This window comes from Oncorhynchus clarkii, chromosome 27, assembly GCF_045791955.1.
Source record: "Oncorhynchus clarkii lewisi isolate Uvic-CL-2024 chromosome 27, UVic_Ocla_1.0, whole genome shotgun sequence".
Classification (NCBI taxonomy): Eukaryota; Metazoa; Chordata; class Actinopteri; order Salmoniformes; family Salmonidae; genus Oncorhynchus; species Oncorhynchus clarkii.
In genome coordinates, this window is record NC_092173.1 from 6,117,391 (window position 1) to 6,137,120 (window position 19,730).

At 44.0% G+C, this 19,730-nt stretch overlaps 1 protein-coding gene across 1 annotated transcript; it reads right to left on the reverse strand.

Moving 5' to 3' along the window:
* Window positions 1-12,803: 12,803 nt before the first annotated feature.
* Window positions 12,804-16,392, reverse strand: LOC139386246 (prolactin-releasing peptide receptor-like). The gene is made up of 3 exons (XM_071131738.1): window positions 16,320-16,392; window positions 13,426-14,270; window positions 12,804-13,142 (listed from the first exon to the last, which is right to left on the reverse strand). The coding sequence occupies exons 2-3, from the start codon at window positions 14,251-14,253 to the stop codon at window positions 12,804-12,806; spliced, it is 1,167 nt and encodes a 388-aa protein (XP_070987839.1). The 5' UTR covers window positions 14,254-14,270; window positions 16,320-16,392.
* Between the last annotated feature and the right edge of the window lie 3,338 nt (window positions 16,393-19,730).

A 19,730-nucleotide genomic window follows, 5' to 3' on the forward strand; every position in this document is an offset into this window, starting at 1 on the left:
CCCACATTTGCATATGTGTTTCTTCTGTTTACACGTGCAGTTCCATTATGGGTTCAATCAGTTCCTCTCTCTGTCCCTCAAGGTAAAATACAAAAAGAGAACAAACATACAGTACTGGAAAATAATGAACTTCCTCATCAACTGAGTCAGTACACCTTTTTTTAACTCATGTTCTGAACATTAGAGATCACTGTAGGCCACTGCTTTAACGAAGGAGTGTGATGTGGCTGTGGGGATGGCGCCAGGGTAGGGTATTTGTAGGGCTCATGGTTCCCATCCTAGTGGTGGTCCCTATGGTCCTTACGGTCTGGATAAGAGCGCTCTGGTGCTGATGAGGAAAGCTGAACCGAAAACTCTGGAGACACCGTGGCTCATGGAGAGGAAGGCTCCAATCCGCCTCACTGACAGCTAACATACTACAAAATACAGCAAACGGAGCCGCAATTAAAACGGACACGCAGTCTGTAATCTCGAGCTGGTACCACAGATGGCCCCACATGCCAATAATTAAAACGGCTATGTTGCTGCAGTTACAGAGAGAGATGGGCGTTTTCTTCGGAGCTTGCGTTGCGAGTCCCCACACATGGTTGTCTCTCTCTGATAATCCGTCTGTGTGTGTGTAGGGACAACTTGAGTGGTGTTTAAATGTGAGGGACAAAGAGAGCTAGGTGGAAGGGAGAGATATAGAGAGATACTGGAAAAGAGAGAGAGAAAATAGAGAGTGTGGGGGGGGGATAGGGGAAGACAGGAAAGAAAAAGAGAGAAAGCACAGAGACTGGGACGGGAAAGTAGACCGGAGAAACAGAATGAGAGCGAAGGTAAAAGTAGAGAAAGTGAGCGAGAAAGTGTGAGGAAAGATTGAGACATTTACCATCTGATATCCATCAATCTGTCAGATAAACTAAACATAACAAGATTCCACTGCTGGTCCCGGAGAAGCTGAAACTTTGGACACTTTTTTTTTGACTGCTTCTCCTTCCTTCCTTCTTTTACCCCCCCCCCCCCCCCCCCCCCCCCCCCCCCCCCCCCCCCCCACACACACACACACACACACACACACACACACAGAACCGTGCCTCTGAGCTTACAATGACCTTTTTCTCCAGAGGAACGCCGACATCACTCTTTCTGGCAGCTGCTCGACTCCTTTTCTGATGCATCACAAAAATACACATTCCTCCACTGACTGAGGATGATTAGCCGTAAAGCCACGTAGAGCTCACCAATCGCCATACTGCAATGCCTTTGTAATCAACCTGTCTAATCAGAAGCATTGAGTGTTTCACGACTCATTGATGAGCAACATGATATCATCCACTGCTTTCAAACTGTTTATTTGAGTATCGCTGCCAAACAAGGTCATTTCAGTCCTGCTTGATTCCTTGGAGGAACGCCGTCATAAGCTAATATCAGTAGGTCTCATTAAGCAAATCCAATAAACAGTGTTGAGAAGGAAAGTTTACAATGAAATAATTTACTCCAAACCAATATAACAGTGTTTGCATGAATGACGCTGAGATGGTCCTAATTTATTAGAAGTGAAGTTTGTTCTATCTGCTCAGCGCTGATAAGGGCTGAGAAGAGAAGATCTTTAACTAAATCTGACAGGAACGGTCGGGTTCCAGACACAGTCCAGACTGCATTGATTTTGGAACACAATCGGGCCACCACATTCTTTGTCACCAAACGGAGGGTTCAATTATCGCTTCTCAGTGGCAATCATTTTTGTGACCTTCTCAGCTCTGACAGTGGAGTAAGTTAAAGAGGGACCGTGTTGGACTATGTGTGGAATGGTGTTGAATGATTCCCATTATAGCATGTGGCTCGTCAATAAAGCTCCCACGGTGCCCGTCGATATGGTAGCAGGCTGAGTGGTTGGCATTTTACTGGTGGGAACAGTAGGCTTTGATGTGAATGCTTGCTCTGATTCTGAGCTGCTCACGGGGACTAAACTCTTGAAATGAGACGCACAGATTTATCTGTCATATTGAATTGGTTTCATGAGGGCTGGGGACAGCCTGTTTACAGAAGGAAACACCCCTCTACTAGAGATAAGGTACTTTCACAGAGCAAAAAAAATGTAATTTCCAGAGTAATTTCCTCTCTTTACTTCACTGAATCACTATTGGTCTGTCTCAGTGCCCGAGCTTTGTTGGACATGATGCCAAGGAAAGATATGCAGACAGTGTTAGTTTTGGAGACTGTGAACATTCTGCAGGAATAGAACTAATTCAAGGTAGCAAACTAGGTCCTATTTCTTAAAAAGCCACGGGTGTGTTCCGTTGTCTGCTTGCTCTGTTTGTGAAGCTGCTTCCGGGAAGCAACTCATAAATTATGTATGATCCATTAGTGAGTTTCGTTTGCAAACACAACATGTCATTATAGGATCTTTATAAATGTAGCCCCTCAGTGAAAACCAATCTCCTCTGTCTGAGGGTCCTTGATATTTCTCATCAAATTATGGATCAATATTAGATTGCCTAAACCCTTATTTCGTAGTGTAACATTTGTGAAAGCAATGTGCTAAATTATGTAACTGTAGCAATATCATGTTATTTTTTAGTCAATGAATGCAGCTCTCTAGCACCCAGGCACAAATGGCCTAGATGAATGGAGTTTTGAACACGTGACATGTAAAATTATGCAAATAAATGCATATGTGACTTCACCCCATTGATGCAGACCTTATCTCGGTTACCCAGACGTAAAACTATCTTGCAGAGTTTGTCATGTCCTCTTCTACTTCTGGGGGAATGCCATTAACAGTTTTGATGACCTTTTTGCAAAAGAAGGAAGTGAAGTCTCTCTGGAAAACGGAAACTTTAGGCCAAACCCCTCCCTTCTGCTAATTCCACCAGTGTTCATCATGGCCAAAAAAATAAAATGTTTGTTTTCATGATTTTTTTATGATATAGACAATTTTGACTTTGTGTATGGACTCTAGCGGAAACCATTTATCATCTGCACACGGGCTTGAAAATCACTGCACCGTCATAGAAAATCAATGACGAAAACCAGGAACTACTGCTGCTCGTAATCACATAATTCTACATGAGCCCAGACAGATTTGCGCCGTTTCATCTGTCCACGAGAGATAAATCCAGCTGACGCTTGTATATGATCACGCTACATAAAATGGCTGTATGTACAGAAAACACTTGACCAATGAGCAGTTTGTAAACAATAGCAAAGGATTGTCACTCTGTGGAACAAACAGTTACGATACTCTCCTTGATATGCATGTTTTGTGTGACCGTGTATGCTTGGAGACACTTCCAAGACCCTTGTCCAAGTCTCTTCATGTCAACTATGGCTTGCACACACACGTGTATACACACCGTCGATCATGTTCGTCGGAGGATCTCTGCAGCGCTCTCGGAAGGCTACACGCTGTCCCATTCACTCCACACAGATCTGTGTAAAAACTATGGTTGCAATCGGGAATCGGGTGAAAATAAGCAGGAAATCCGGAATTTTTGCAACCCTAGGAAAAACACTGAAACCGTATTGCTATGCTACAAGAAGAAAGAACACCAAGACATTTGCTTTCAATGACCAACGTGTAAAAGCTTCGCTCTCCCCGTGCCTGAAGGACACCATGGTCTTAGAGAGTGTGTGTTGGTACTATCCATGACAAGCTCCCTAAACATGAGTATATTGTACCCCGACAGCAATCCTGCGAGATACAACTAAGCACTAAGCTTCTAGAGGAGTAGACAATAGAACACAGAAATCACAAAAGACAAGTACTTCAGATCCAAGTTAAAAGCTTGTCTATTGTATCTCAATGCCACGTCTTCCATTACTGCCAAATGTGACATGGAGCAGCTACAATGAACGCGCCAGTGACAACTGACAGATTCCCTGCCACGCCACTCTCACAGTTGGAGTCCCAATCAATGTGCCATTATTACTGATCACACAGAGTGCTGTGTGTTATGGTGAACACTTGCAGCGTTTCCCACATTGACAAGGTTGGAGTATGCAGTCGGGGTAAACTGAAAGCGAGATCTGTAGTTGGTGAAACTGCCATCGCCGTGTTCAATATTACAACAACAACAAAGAGGTTTAACCTCGAACATCGCACACTCTTTTGTCCCGTGGACATCAAAGCGCGATTAAAACGGCCAAATTTTTACCCTGATGCCGGATGCCCCCTTTTAATTTCATCAACAACACAATAACAAAGGCGCTGGGGTGAACAGTGGCACTCTTTCCCCTTCCACAGATTTCTGCTTCAAGGGCTCTATTTCAATCCGTATCGCTGAAGATACACTTTATAACAGGATTGACAATTAATAACAGGATTGACAATTCTAACAGGATTGACAATTAATAACAGGATTGACAATTAAAGTCAAAGGCATGGTAGCAGAAACGGCATTCATGGTAAACGCTGCATGTGTCACTTTTTAACACGGATCTTCCGCAATGCTTTGGCGATACGAATTGAATACAGCCCTCAAGATAGAATCATGAGGCATTTATAATTTAAATACTTACAGGAATCATTGGGTATATCATTAATGTATGAGTCCAAAAATGGATGTAGCAACTAAGGATTCTAGCTATAAAGACAGTTTTGTTGACAACCAAAAATGGCGTTGATTTTACATTACATCAGGTTTTTGCACGGGCATTTTTGGTTGTAATCTATGTTTGTTGTAGCTGTCTATTTACCACCCCAAACCGATGCTGGCACTAAGACCAAGCTCAACGAGCTCTACGGGGCCATAAGCAAACAAGAAAATGTTAATCTAGAGGTGGCACTTCTGGTGGCAGGTGAATTTAATTCTACCAGCATGTCACATGTGCAACTATAGGTGAAAAAACTGTAGATCACCTTTACTCCACACACAGAAACACACACAAAGCTCTCCCTCGCCCTCCATTTGGCAAATTTGACAATAACTCTATTTTCCTAATTCTTGCTTACAACCGAAAAAACCTTTTGGGACTATGCATCTGATTCAAATAACCAACTCATCATCAAGCTTAGATTAGTTGAAGCAGCTGTGTAGTGCTAGGGCAAAAACAAAATGTGCACCCGGGGGGGGGGCCCATGACCGAGTTTGGGCAGCCTACCAATCATTGTTTTTGCGACCTGTAGACAGCCAGTGCAGATCCCAGCCTATGGAATAAAAGTTTGAGGGAGTTCCTACCTTCTTTAATCCTCTGTGGTATTGTGTTCCATACTGTCAAAAACAAGTTTAATTTAAGAAGACCACGTGCTGATTAAAAAAAATAACTAAAACCCATAGGCCCAATGGACACACAGACTTAAAAAGGCAATCTGCAGTTGCTACTGTACATGCATTTGTGGACTTATAAATTCATGTTATACTGTATATACCCTTGATTCTTGAAGAATACAACTTAGAAATGCCTCTTGAGCTTAGTTCAACTGTCATGCCCCATGAAAACCCAAAAGGTAGAGCTTGTTTTTCTCCAATGTCCAATATGGCTGCCATAATACCATTTGATGGTCAATTTATTACTTTTTTATTTATCTGTTATCTTACCACGTAAGTTGACTGAGAACACATTCTCATTTAAAGCAACGACCTGGGGAATAGTTACAGGGGAGAGGAGGGGTATCATGTGTCAATATACATTTTGCTGATGAGAGGCATTTTTTTTCAGAAACATTCATGCCCATAGAGACTGTTTTTGGTGAAAATACATTTGACTCTGAATCCAGTACGGTCAACGTAATTACACTCCAACACCTCCGCCTGCATATAAATTGCCCTGGTTTATTTTTGCATTGAGGTATTCTGTCTTTAAAGGAAGGACTTTTGGTATAACTAGGACTATGAGTTCCACTGCCGTGCCCGACATTGTGTTTGAATAGCTGAAGCCAACTAGCTTTTTGATGTGTTCATCAATTCTCACGACACAAGCACGAAGCAGTGTAACCAATGTACAGGAAAGCAACCTGCAACCACAACAGTCAGCCACTCTAGCAGCGCATATGTACAGCTCTAACACCCCCCCCCCCCCCCCCCAGTTACACAGCTAACTGGTCATTCTGGGAAAGATACAGAGACAAAGGCTGTATCCTTCCTGTATGACTGGCAGGGCACTCGGGGGCTGTGTGGTGATCAGTTTTCGTTTCTACAAAAGTTGGGTGCAGGCACTCGGCAGACGCAGCTTGCATGCCAATGAGACCCATCCGCCTGACTGACGCTGGGGATACTGCAGTAGTGGAATGGTTCGTTGTCTGGTTGTCTGTGAAAGGGCTGTCGCAAACAGACCAGCCCGTAGATATTTCCAACACCTAATTGACCTGCGGTTGTAGTTTATTTACATGTTAATGTTGAATGTGGTCCTGCAGGTCACATCCTACATATTCCTATATTCAATTGGATGTCGGGTAGGATGATTATTTGGCCGATATTTACATCGGGTAGTCGGCTGTAATTATGGTCTGGGGCAGGCCCAGCAGGAGATGAGGAGAGTGACAGTACCTGTGAGGGTGACTTCAGGTTACCGAGAGGCTACTTAGAGTGTAGGTCATAGACTATGACTATGACGGATTGGTTATGAGGGACGTAAGCACATCTCCACACACATACTGTATACATTTGAAGAAAATCTTTGAGCTTTTCATGGGAGGTACAGGGGTGGCAGAGGTGGTGGAACAGGATCACGCATGGTGCACAAAGACCACTGTGACACGGTCAATCCCCAGCCACCATACACGATCACATACAGCGTATTCATTTGCTTGACCATCCTAAGGGGCCTCTTGTTTGCCTAGATGGTATTATGTCCTTTATAGGGACGAACAGTTTCCCAGACCAATGCATGAGTCACCAGAGCATGAGAGATCATTCTTCACATGCAAGTCCAGGTCAGGTGCCACAATGGGCTGGCCAGCCATGGATGGTAGTAAAATAGGGACATGAGAGGGCAATGCACGCCAGCACTTCCCAGATGGCATTTTGGCTGTTGAATGGCCTCCTGACGTGTGGCAGTCTAGTTACACGACATTTCTGTCTTTACTAACTGCCAGAGGGGGACTGATGGTGGAGTGGGCCTATCAAGGACAGTTCTTGGATAATAAGAATGGGGGTCAGGGTTAGGGTTAACCCTTCACTGGAACTAAGGGGCCTAGTCCAAACCATGAAAAACATGGCCAACCAAACGTTACAGTTGGCTCATCCGTTGAACTGCCAGAAGGCGAAGCATGATTCATCACTCCAGACAGCGCGTTCCCACTGCTCCAGAGTCCAATGGCAGCGAGCTTTACATCACTTCAGCCGACACTTGACATTGAGATCTCTGCAACAGGTATGGCTGAAAGAGTTGAATCCACTAATTTGAAGGGGTGTCCACATACACCTGTATATAGTGTATACTGACCAAAAATAAAAAGGCAACATGTAATGTGTTGGTCCCATGTTTCAGGAGCTGAAATTAAAGATCCCAGAAATGTGACATACACACAAGAAGCGTATTTCTCTCAAATTTTGTGCACAAATTTGTTTTCATCTCTGTTAGTGAGCATTTCTGCTATTGCCAAGATAATCGATCCACCTGACAGGTGTGGCATATCAAGAAGCTGATTAAACAGTATGATCATTACACAGGTGCACCTTGTGCTGTGGACAATAAATGGACACTAACATGTGCAGTTTTGCCACACAACACAATGCCACAGATGTCTCAAGTTTTGAGGGAGCGTGCAATTGCAGCATGCTGACTGCAGGAATGTCCACCAGAGCTGTTTCCAGAGAATTTAATGTTCATTTCTCTACCGTAAGTGTTGTTTTAGAGAACTTCGCAGGACGTCCAACCGGCCTCAAAACCGCATACCATATATGGTGTTGTGTGGGTCAGCGGTTTGCTGATGTCAACGATGTGAACAGAGTGCCCCATGGTGGCAATGGGGCTATGGTATGGGCAGGCATAAGCTACGGCCAACGAACATAAGTGCATTTTATTGATGGTAATTTGAATGCACAGAGATACCGTGACGAGATCCTTTGTCGTGCCCTTCATCCGCCGCCATCACCTCATGTTTCGGCATGATTAATCGCAAGGATCGGTACACAATTCCTGAAAGCTGAAAATGTCCCAGTTCTTCCATGCCTGCGTACTCACCAGCCGTTTCACCAATTGAGCACGTTTGGGATGCTCTGTTCCAGTTTGCACCAATGTCCAGAAACTTCGCACAGCCATTGAAGAGGAGTGGGGCAACATTCCACAGGCCAATATCAACAGCCGGATTAACTCTATGCGAAGGAGATCGCGCTGCATGAGGCAAAAAAGTGTCCACAACAGATACTGACTGTTTTTTTGATCCACGCCCCTACCCTTTTCTTAAAGGTATCTGTGACCAACAGAGGTATATCTGTATTCCCAGTCATGTGAAATCCATAGAACTGTAACTCTGGAAAATGTAGACATTTTTGAACAATTTTGACTTGGAAAGTAGTCTATCACTCAGCGACTAAAAAGTAAAGCTTACATTCATTATACATATTCATAGTTGATATTTTAGCCTGTTGTATCTCTTTGTTTACAGGTTTATGTGTGTGTGTAGGGCAGACAACCGACAGCTTGTATTTCAAATTTGAGCAATATCAGCGCTTGTATAATTGGGTTACATGAGTTTATGTGGCCCACAACCCCTCCTTCCAACTAGGGATTATTCTGCACTGTTTGAGTTTAGGTGGTGTGTCACAATATTTATTAATTTAACCACTTTTACAGTAAAATATTTTTTCACCACCATCCATTTCATAAATGTTAGACATTAGAGATGTGAAAAAAACATGTTTGTGTTTTGTTCTATCTCGTTTAGTGGTATCTCAAAAAACCTAAAGCCCTTTTTGAGAATTGGCCACTAGCCTAATATTCATCTAATGCTATTTGTATAAAAAAAATATTGAAATTACACCTCAATTTGAGAACATTTGGAATTTGCGATTAATCCCAGCAAATCCTGCAGTTAACTTGATTACATTGTTTTTTTATTGTTTGACAGCCCTAATTGCAATGCATGTCAATGTTATATAGGTAATATGACTCACACACACACACACACACACACACACACACGGAGAAGGGACTTGTCTAGGGAGCCAACACCAGCTCGAGAGAGGAGATAAAGTGAGAACGGTCTCTAGGGTTCATCCATAGACTATATACTTATAAGGCCATGGGCTGAAACTACTGCTGTTGTGTGTTGAGCCCTGCTGGGATTGGGGAAGACAGCCTATATCCAGGCTTTCTAATCCCATTACTGTCATGGCTGCCAGATAGGATAAATGAAACCAATTAGCATGCACACACATTTAACATCATGACATTACTGGTCCGTCTAACTGCTCTGCCCTTTGTTTAGAGCCACTTCCTGTGGCACTTGTCACTGGTACTGGTTTAAATAGCTACATCATTTCGCTATTGGTGGATGTGCATGTGTGTATTTAAGTGTTTATCTTTGTTTGTCTCTGTGTGAAAATGTGACGTGTGAAATAGGCGAAAAGAGAATTGAGTCATTTTTTTTTCACAAGACTGATTTCACAGGCTTTTTAATTTGCAAACAAACAGGATCAGGGGCGTGCGTCATGCACCAATTATTCTCGGAGGATGGGGCGGGGGGGGGGGGGGGGAATTTAGCATGTTTCAAACACTTGACACAGCTTTTTCCTACAATGAATGAATCATTATGCCTAATTTTATGTAAAAAAAAATGTATATTTCTCTGCGTAGGTTATCTAAGCATACCTCTTAATTTGTTCATTTGTAATTTTAATGAGGGTGTCAATCTGACTGTTGTAAATCACACATCTCAATATACTGCACTAACATGCCTAGGATATTACATCCAAATGACCAAACACAGTACATGGAATGATAACACACATGATCAATACAGGCATATATCAGGGCATCATAATTAATACACAAATAACATGTTATCATAAGGTGACAGATTACATTTAAACAACGTATTATTCTGCATATCTAAGCATGTTTTTTTAGTTGTTTTTTTAAGAAACTAAATATTATTTTCTGCATCTCTGCTAAAATCTGGGTAAAATATAGAAATGGATGTGAGCTAAGACAGTTAGAAAAGCTACTCCAACTTGATTGATAGCCTGAAATAGCTGGGTAGAGGTTTGGAGATTGGGAACATATCTAGCTGGCTAGCTAAAACCAACTTCATACAATTGCTAGGTGGCTAGTATTACAGAGAAACAACAAAACATTTTTGCTTTATTTATTCATCAAGAAGGAACAATAGGCTACATGGCTTGATTGAATTAATTTACAAGCATACCCCCCCGCGAGTCCTAGCCATCACTGGCCATTACAACCAAATCAACTGCTGTGTGTGTCACGACACTCTCTCTCCTCCTCCACTGACGACACTGTCTGCACACACTGTAGCCCTCAAATCTGGACCTCGAAGCCAGCTCTACTTCTTGTTTTCATTGTTCCCCTCTAATCGGGGACTGATTTAGACCTGAGACACCAGGTGGGTGCAGTTACTTATCAGGTCGAACAAAAAAACAGTAGGCTCCGGACCTCATAGGGTAAGAATTGAATACCGCTGCACTAGAGTACAGTATCTAGCGTCCTGCCTATCTATACTCTGTGATGCACCTGGGAAGGAACCATTTGCCAGGGGCTCCCGAGTGGTGCAGCAGTCTAAGGCACTGCCTCTCAGTGCTTGAGGCGTCACTACAGACACTCTGGTTCAATTCCAGGCTGTATCCCAACCGGCCGTGATTGGGAGTCCCATAGGGGAGCACACAATTGGCCCAGCGTCGTCCGGGTTTGGCCGGGGGTAGGCCGTCATTGTAAACAAGAATTTGTTCTTAACTGACTTGCCTAGTTCATTTTTTTTTATTCATCTCCACAGAATAAGGGGGTACACTTTGCCTGGTCCAGTCATTGTGCCCCCCACTGCAAAATACAGCTGTCAGATCTTTTTTTATTATTATAAATAATTATGATTAAAATGTGGGCTTAAAAATGAAAGTTCAGTAATTCATGCAACATCGGAAAAATAAAGCAACAGGAAAAGTCTAATGGGGTACGTGCCCCTGTGCCCCCTATGGGCATGGGGCCCCTGAACAGCATACAGGAAGCCACGCTGATGCCAACAAAGAGGTAGGGTAGAACAGGTGCCTCTTCAGAGAAGGAACAGAAACCGTGTGCGGGGCATGCGCATTGGCAGGAGGAACTGTTTCAAATGTGTGTATGTGTGACTCACAACCTACATGAACCGTTTGTTTAAAGCAGTTTCATTCAAAACCCCTGAGACTTTTCCATTATATTTAGCAGATTGGGGAAAAAAAACACATTTTGCTCACACGTAACAGCAGCATTCAGTTTGGATTAAATCGGGTTGAACACTAACATCCATAACTATCACAATTAAAGTCGTTCCGGCCCAGTGTTCTTGTTGGAATGACGCTATGGGTGGTTTGCTAGAGTGAGTCAGTGACAGCGTGCTCAGGGGGCCTTGTGAACGGTAGCTACAATAACCCCGGCTAACTAAGCCATCCTAACACCTCCAATGAACTGTCAGAATGAAACTAGGGTCTCAACCACCACCCTAAGACAGGCATGGACACCGCTGCCCAACCCCGTTAGAAACACACACCTCCTCGGAAACCCAGTGTATCAGGACACACTGGGAAATCAGACAGTAGGAACGTTGTGCAACATCATTTTTTTTGGAGGAGAAATTCACTTTGAAAACATTCTAACCTTTTTCACAGAGCATAACACCCAAGTCACAGACACCACCTGAGAGGGCCTCTGGGAATGAATCCATTTGATTAGGCTCAAAGCCAGTATCTCTGGGTTCAGAAAGTGGCAAAACAAAGACTAAAAAAAGTCCCTTGTGTTCTAGCTGCGCTAACCAGCAACAGATAAGGAACTAATCCAATTGTGAGGTACATTTGGCAGACTGGGTGCTGTTCCTGTCCTGTCAGTTAATATGGCAGCCATATTGTCACTGTTGGTAACTGAACAGATAGCACTTCGCTTTGGGTTAATTGCGTTCCAGGGAGCTGATTGGGTTTGAGACTGCAGGGATCAACACCTATTCAAAGATACTCCAACACACCTACAGTAACTAGCACTGGGCTGGGGAATCAGTCCCATATCGCCCAGGCGAAAAGAAAGAGAAGGGGGGGGGGGCAGATAGTGAAAGGGGGGGCAGAGAAAAAGAGAGAGGAATCAATATAAAACTATAGCGACATACATTGAAGTAAATCGGAAAAGAGAGATTAAAAAGAGGGAGAGAAAGTATGAATGAGAAAGTATGAGTATGAGTATGAGAAAGTATTTCAAAAATCAGGCAAAAGCATAGTAGAATGAGGGAACAACTGAAAAGAGCGAGCTGTCTTTGCAGACTGTTTTTGCCCTGCCGTCCTCCTCCGTTGAGTTTGTAATCCATTTGGAGAGTGAGGAGTTCAGAGAAGGGTCATCTCCCCCGCTGCCGCTGCCAGACCTGCATCCCAGCCCATGGTCGTGACAGTGTTTATACTCTCTGCCTCGCGATGGCTGGGAGACCTGCTCATCGTCTTTGGCAGCAGGGCTTATGTAGGCAAACAGAACAAACTATCCAGAGGGGTGACGGTCTCCAGAGCAGTCTAAAACCCCTGTCACACTGTCTCTCCTCATTCTCCCCCTCCTCCCTGCTCCTACAGCGGGTGTCTGGCTGGACACCCGTTGTCGTCTCTAACGCGTATATGAGATATATGTAATGGCTGCTGCTGTGGTATATGACCTTTGACCCCTACCTATAAACCATACCGTGGTTCCTGATGTTTTCAGAGGGTGCTGTCATTGGTGGGGTCGGAGTCAGGACCGACGGCTTCCGGGGTCTCCTTGGCGGGGGCGGAGACCTCAGAGAGCAGGCTGAGGCAGGTGGCCGGGTTCCGGGAGGTGGAGCGGGAGAGGAGCTGGCCCCCTGGGGGCTCCTGACGGCAGTAAGGGCACAGGTAGCCCTTGAGGTGCAGCCAGACCTTACTGTGCAGAGAGGCGTAGATGAAGGGGTTGTAGCAGGCGGAGCTCATGGCCACCAGGTGGCAGCACACCTGCAGCACGTTGACATAGCGCTTGTCCACAATGTGGTAGTCTGGGTCCAGGTCCAGCAGCAGGTTCAGCACCTGTAGGGAGGGAGGAAGAATGCACACAGTCAGTGGGTCACATGCATTAGGATTACATTAGGATTACATTGAGATTACATTGGGATTATGCACAGCCTAGGTGATGTAACTGCCCCTAAAATGCTCTTTCGTCACATTTTCTCAAAGAAATCTGCTTAATAATATAAATATGTCAAATATGTCAGGAAAGTTAATGGGCTATCAGGAAAGTGCAAGTGGGCTAACATTGTGAGTGCATTGTACCTGTGCCTGTGTGTGTGCACGCACAACCGTGTGTTCTCACCTGCAGGGGCAGCCAGCAGAGGGCAAATGCAAGCACAGAGGCCACCAGGAGAGAGAAGGTTTTCCTCCTCCTCTGGCTCCAGCGCTGCTGGCAGTGTGAGGGCTCTCCGGGCAGCGTGTGGCGTCTCAGGTGCACTGTGATGGCACAGTAGGACACGCTGACTGACAGCAGAGGGATCATGTAGGAGGCTACCAGGATACAGCAGGAGTAGAGCAGCCTGAGCTGGCCAGAGCTCGGCCAGAACTCCTCACACACCACCAGCTCCACCCCACGGGGCCTCAAGTCCAGGTAGCGCGTGTGGAGGGAGGGAGGGGCAGCCAGGGCCAGAGACAACCCCCACACCCCCAGAGCCACCGCGCCACAGCCCCCGACAGAGATCCTCCTCCTCACTGGGTGGGCCACCACCACGTAGCGGTCCACGGCGATGGCCGTGAGGGACAGCACCGAGGCGAAGACGGTGGCGGCCTGCAACAGCGGCACAAGGTGGCAGAGAGGGCGTCCGAAGGCCCAGCCGCGGCTGTCGAAGGCGTACGAGGCCGTCAGAGGGACACAGGTCAGACACATCAGCAGGTCGCCGGCCGCCAGGTTACCGATGAAGAAGTTGGTGGCATTGTGGAGCTTCTTGTCGGCCAGGATACAGGCCAGCAGGATGGAGTTGCCTATGCCGGCCACGGCCACCAGAAGGCAGTAGAGAGGCAGGAAGAGGGGCTTGAAGCGCAGCAGCAGCTGCATGCCAGAGAACACGTCCAGGGGGTTGTTGCTGTGGTTCAGGGAGGGGCCTCCAGTAGTGTTGGCCCCACTCAGGACCTCCTCCAGGATGGGATCCATCTCAGTACACTGCTCCCCTACAGCACAACATAGGGAGTCACTCCATTGTGGCAGTTAGGAAACACTGGAGGAAGCACCATCATTTACAGCATGATAGAGCAAAGAATATAGTTGAACCAATAACTAAGTTCATAACCTTGACCCTCAGCAGCCCCGTCTCCCATGGCTGCTAACTTAATATATACCAAAGATTATAGATGTACTGACAAGATACGTGTCTCTCGTTGTCCACAAAGTGGCACGGCGGGCTGTCTAGCTCCTGCCTATCCTTCCTTTGATTGGTGGGTACATCTCATTATTGTAATTCTTCTTTGAATATTCAATGAGGGTTGTTGACGTCAAACGCTTGTATTCATTGGAGAGATGCTATGCTACTAGTCTCACGCCATGAAAATGCATAGCCATCTCGAGACCACTCGGCTAAAAAGTGTTTCTTCTCAAAGATACTGGGATGTCACGTGTCCTAATTATATCAGCACACTTGTAACAGCTTAAGCATTGCAAAACTTATATTCAATCAAATAAACCTCACATAGCAAAAAAGCCATTCATTTTTCTGCTTACCAAATTCGACACTATCTCATTGACCTCAAAACAAAAACTCAATGCTTGGTGGGCGAAACAATGAGAAAACATCACCGCCGCCGAGTTGGGCCTCTCTCTTTCTCTATGTATGTACTAACTAGAATTTCATGAGGGCGTCTGTGCAAATGTCATGTCTCTCCTGTCCAGTCTCTTTAATACCGTGGCCACCCACCTTACTGGCTACACTCACTTTACTCACTTGGTCTAAGCACCGGCGCCTCAGATATGCATCCCCTGTAATGCTGTTGCCATGCACCTGATGGAGCTCTTCCAGTCTCATTTCTGAGCCTTGATGAGATCTGAAAACCCTCTGACTGCAAAACAGGGGAGCTCGACATCTCATCCAGACCCCAACCGTTTCACGCCTGCACTGACGCATGTTGTGTGTGTGCGATTAATCAGATGGCTTTATCAATTAAAATGTTTTTTTTGTTTTTTTCTCTAGTTCATGTGGGCGACTATCATTATTTATTCGTTCAGGAAAATGAGATTATTAGTGGCCTCATCATCACAGCCTACTTTGAGGAATTGGATTGTGATCGCCCATGATCAAATATGCTTCAGCCAAGAAATACAGAGAAATACAGAGATGGTTAGACGGACATACAGAGAAAAATAGATGAAGGTTCACTCTGAATATGGTAAAAGCAACAGGTGGTGAGGAAGAAGGAGGGATTGAACATGTTGCCCAAGTCATTGCGCGGTGACATGACAAACAACTGTACGTAATGAAATGCATTTGTGAACGGCGTCTCCATGGCACAATGTCGAGAGCCTACAGTGCATTTGATTTGGGTCGTCAGGTCTTCACAGGCTGCGTAGGATCTTGTCCAAGCAGAGAGAGACATCGAGATGAAAGTCAGTCCGAAACTCGGAGTGGTATTGCAATCTAGTATTGGATGGCATTTCAACTGTGACCAGGACCAGCCTCGCTATTTACTTTGAAGTGAGCTTAAAAACAATACGGCAACAGAGATAACCATCAAAATGCTCCTGAAACACATTGGTCCGTCATGATAGCAGGGCAACAGATTCAAAGTCGTTATGGCACACTATCTGATCTAGTACACTGAAGGATCAGGCAGACAACAACAACAACAAAAAAACACAAGAAAAAGACTGGCTAATGCAAAACTAACACCAATATCAGGATAATAGTACATTTGTGATTGAACAAATAACACGTGATTACACATTCTAATATCGGATACCATTTGAACCATTAACAATTTTAAGAAATCATCCATCAAACTAGCGATACATAGTTTTAGTATATTTTTTTTTTTTTGGGGGGGGGGGGATATATAATAGAATTTCAAATTTCACAATATATTTTTCAAATGTTCATATTTTCTGTATTCCACAATAAAACTAGCAACATTAATTTAAACTGTAATTATGTGCATTTTGTGTGTTTGTATGCATAGCTGTGCAGTGTGTAGTAGTGTGCACGGAGTGTGTAAGATAAGAGAGAAGCCTACTTGTACTGTGCCTTGCTTTTCCTGAGAGGCAGTACGCGTCTCTCCTCTCTGTCACGTCTCTTCACTTCTGTGACTGTCTCTCTTCTCTTCCCTCCTTCCCTGTGCTGTGAGCATGCCCCCTCTCTCGCTCTCTCTCTCTCTGAGCCCAGCCAGTGCCTGTACCACAGATGCTCATATAGACTTAAGAGAGTGAGAACACTTTCCCCTCAGAGCATATAGAAAAGTGATTGAAAAGAGAGATTGTGTGGTGTCCCCACACTACCCTCCCTTCTCCATCTCCCTTTCGCTCTCCCTCCAGAGATGTCAATCACACACCCTGCATGAATTTCTACATTATTTCCCATTCTAAAACATGTGGCTAACATCCTTCCATAAGTGCACAATGCAACACATATGGTTATCTCTCTTATGCACTCAGACACAAATCCAAACCTGCATAAAATTATATGCTAATATTATATGAACAAGTCTGCAATTCAATTTCTCTGTAGGCTATCCCTCCATCCCTTCCTGCCTCACATGCACACACAGGAGGTTGGTGGCATCTTAATTGGGGAGGCTCGTGGTAATGGCCGGAGTGGAATATGCAGGAACGGTATCAAATACAGCAAAGACATGGTTTACAGGTGTTTGACACATTCCATTGGCGCCGTTCCGGCCATTATTATGAGCCGTCCTCCCCTCTGCAGCCTCCTGTGACACACAGTCAGTTATTTTTTTTTTAATCAATGTACAATTGTAAGGGCTCAGACACATCAACAGGGTTTTCTGGCTGAGAGTACACACACCTCTGAATGTAATTTGCGAACCGAGTGAGCACTGATTTTACGTGTAGAATCGCGCAAAAGAATTCCAGCAGACTACAATGTGGTGGTCCCTAAAACCCAGCCCGCTGAACATAACGGCAGAGAAATGCTAGATCCACATTTGGTGTGACGTGTGCGAGCCCTAAGGCAAGAAATTGCAATAGGATTGGGAGTTTGCTCAACAAGATTAAGAAACTCAAAAGATAAACGTTTATGATTAATACTATGAATTTGGCATCTTTCTGTTTGGCTAATGTTAGTTCAATCATCAGATGTAAGTGCTATATTTTCAAAACTCCAAGTACACAACTCAAAACTGATAACACTTGTAATGTCCCCCATCTTGTGTTCTGAACCTTTGATTGTGAATTGGTGTTTCAAACATCTTTCACCCTGGAGTCATTCATGAAAAATCGCAGTTTTTCGTGAAATACCATGTGAACATTTTGTTTAGACATCAATGATAGGCTCACTATTTAATCTAACAGCAAAACACTGATACACGTTTCAAAACTGTTCTTTTTGAAGTGCTTCTTTAGAAGGAATGGATAGTAATTCAGGTTTTCCATACAGTATTTGACTAAAACTTGAAATGGATTGCATTAGGGTTGTAAAATTCCAGCAACTTTCAATAAATTCTTGTTTTTGCCAGATATCCTGGTTGGAGGATTCCGGGAATCAGAAGGGATAAAGGAGGTATTCCAGAATCCTCCAACAAGGATTTATGGAAAACCATGGAATTTATTGAAAGTTCCCAGAATTTTGCAACCCTACATTGTATAAATTGATCAGCTTACAGTGTATTCACAAGTGTAAGGACCAGAAATTGAAATGGGTTTAGCATATTTTGAGGAAATTGAAGGATGCGAGAATGGGCCAGATGAAGCCAAGGGCTGCAGATGAAGGATCCAGGGACGTTGACTCTTATGTGTCAAACTCATTCCACGGAGGGCCAAGTGTCTACCGGTTTTCGCTCGTCTGTTGTACTTGATTGATCAATTAAGGTCCCTGATTAGTTAGGAACTCCCCTCACCTGGGTGTCTAGGTCTTAATTGGACACAAATTGAAAGGAAATAACAAAAAAAAAAAAAGAATCAGCATACACTCAGCCCTCCAGGGAATGAGTTTGATGCCTCTGCTGTCGGGTTTGGCTTGGAGTTACAGGTAGACATCACTGTCAGGCAAAGGCAGTCAGGCTGCTGTGGTGACAGCAACCCCCATAAGATCCTTGAAGGAACCTAAGTGAAAGGAAATGATTTTTTTTTGGGGGGGGGGGGGGGGGGGGGGGGGGGGGGGGGGGGGGGGGGGGGGGAGAATGACTGGTCGGTTTTAAATAGGGTGGAAGTGGTGATTAATAAGAAGTGAGAACAGGTGTGGAGGCTGATTAGCAGTTAGCAGCTGGAGATTGTTTGAAGAGTTACGTTCAAGGCAACTAGTTAAGTGTTGCAAACAGTAGGAGGCTGATTGGTAATGGTTAGCAGCTGGTGCTTGTTGAGTTGCTAGGGAGCTGCGTTCAAGGCAACTAGTTAAGTGTTGCAAACAGTAGGAGGCTGATTGGTAATGGTTAGCAGCTGGTGCTTGTTGAGTTGCTAGGGAGCTGCGTTCAAGGCAACTAGTTAAGGGTTGTATTGAAGCCTGGTCCTCGCTCCTGAATTTTTGTTCATTCTTAAAGTAAAATTCCACCCCAAAACGATATTTTGGTATTTGTTTCATTATTCCATTGACATCAGTGGTGTAAAGTACTTAAGTAGTACTTTAAAGTATTTTTACTTAAGTTGTTTTTTTGGGGTATCCATACATTAGTTATATTTGTTAACTTTTACTTTACTACATTTCTAAAGAAAATAATGTACTTTTTACACCATACATTTTCCTGACACCCAAAAGTACTCGTTACATTTTGAATTCTTAGCAGGGCAGGGAAATGGTCTCATTCACACGTATCAAGAGAACATCCCTGGGCATTCCTGCAACCTCTGATCTGGCAGACTCACTAAACACATGCCTAGTTTATAAATGATGTCTGAGTGTTGGAGTGTGCCCCTGGCTATCCATAAATAAAAAACTAAATGCTGACGTCTGGTTTGCTTAATATAAGGAATTTTAAATGATTTATATACTTTCACTTTTGATTAAATATATTTTAGAAATGACATTTACCTTTGATACTTAAGTATATTTAAAACCCAAATATTTGTAAAAACTTTTACTCAAGTAGTATTTTACTGGTTGACTTTCACCAATTTTCTATTAAGGTATCTTTACTTTTACTCAAGTATGACTATTGGGTACTTTTTCCACCACTGGTTGATATGGTCCCAGAATGTTTTGCTTGTCACTTTCAAAATACAGAAATCCCCGTATGATAATCATACGATGCAAAATGTGTCATACGTGGTTGATTTCTGTGTTTTGAAAGTTACGTATCTTGAAAACTTGATTGCTGACAAGCAAAACATTTTGGGCCTAGGTCAACAATTGACTAATGAAACAAATACCAAAATATTGTTATTGGGTGGAGTTTTTCCCTTCTACACCCTTTAATGAAATTCAGATAATGAGTAGAATATATTCTTATACAGTGCATTCTTATAGCAGTGCATTG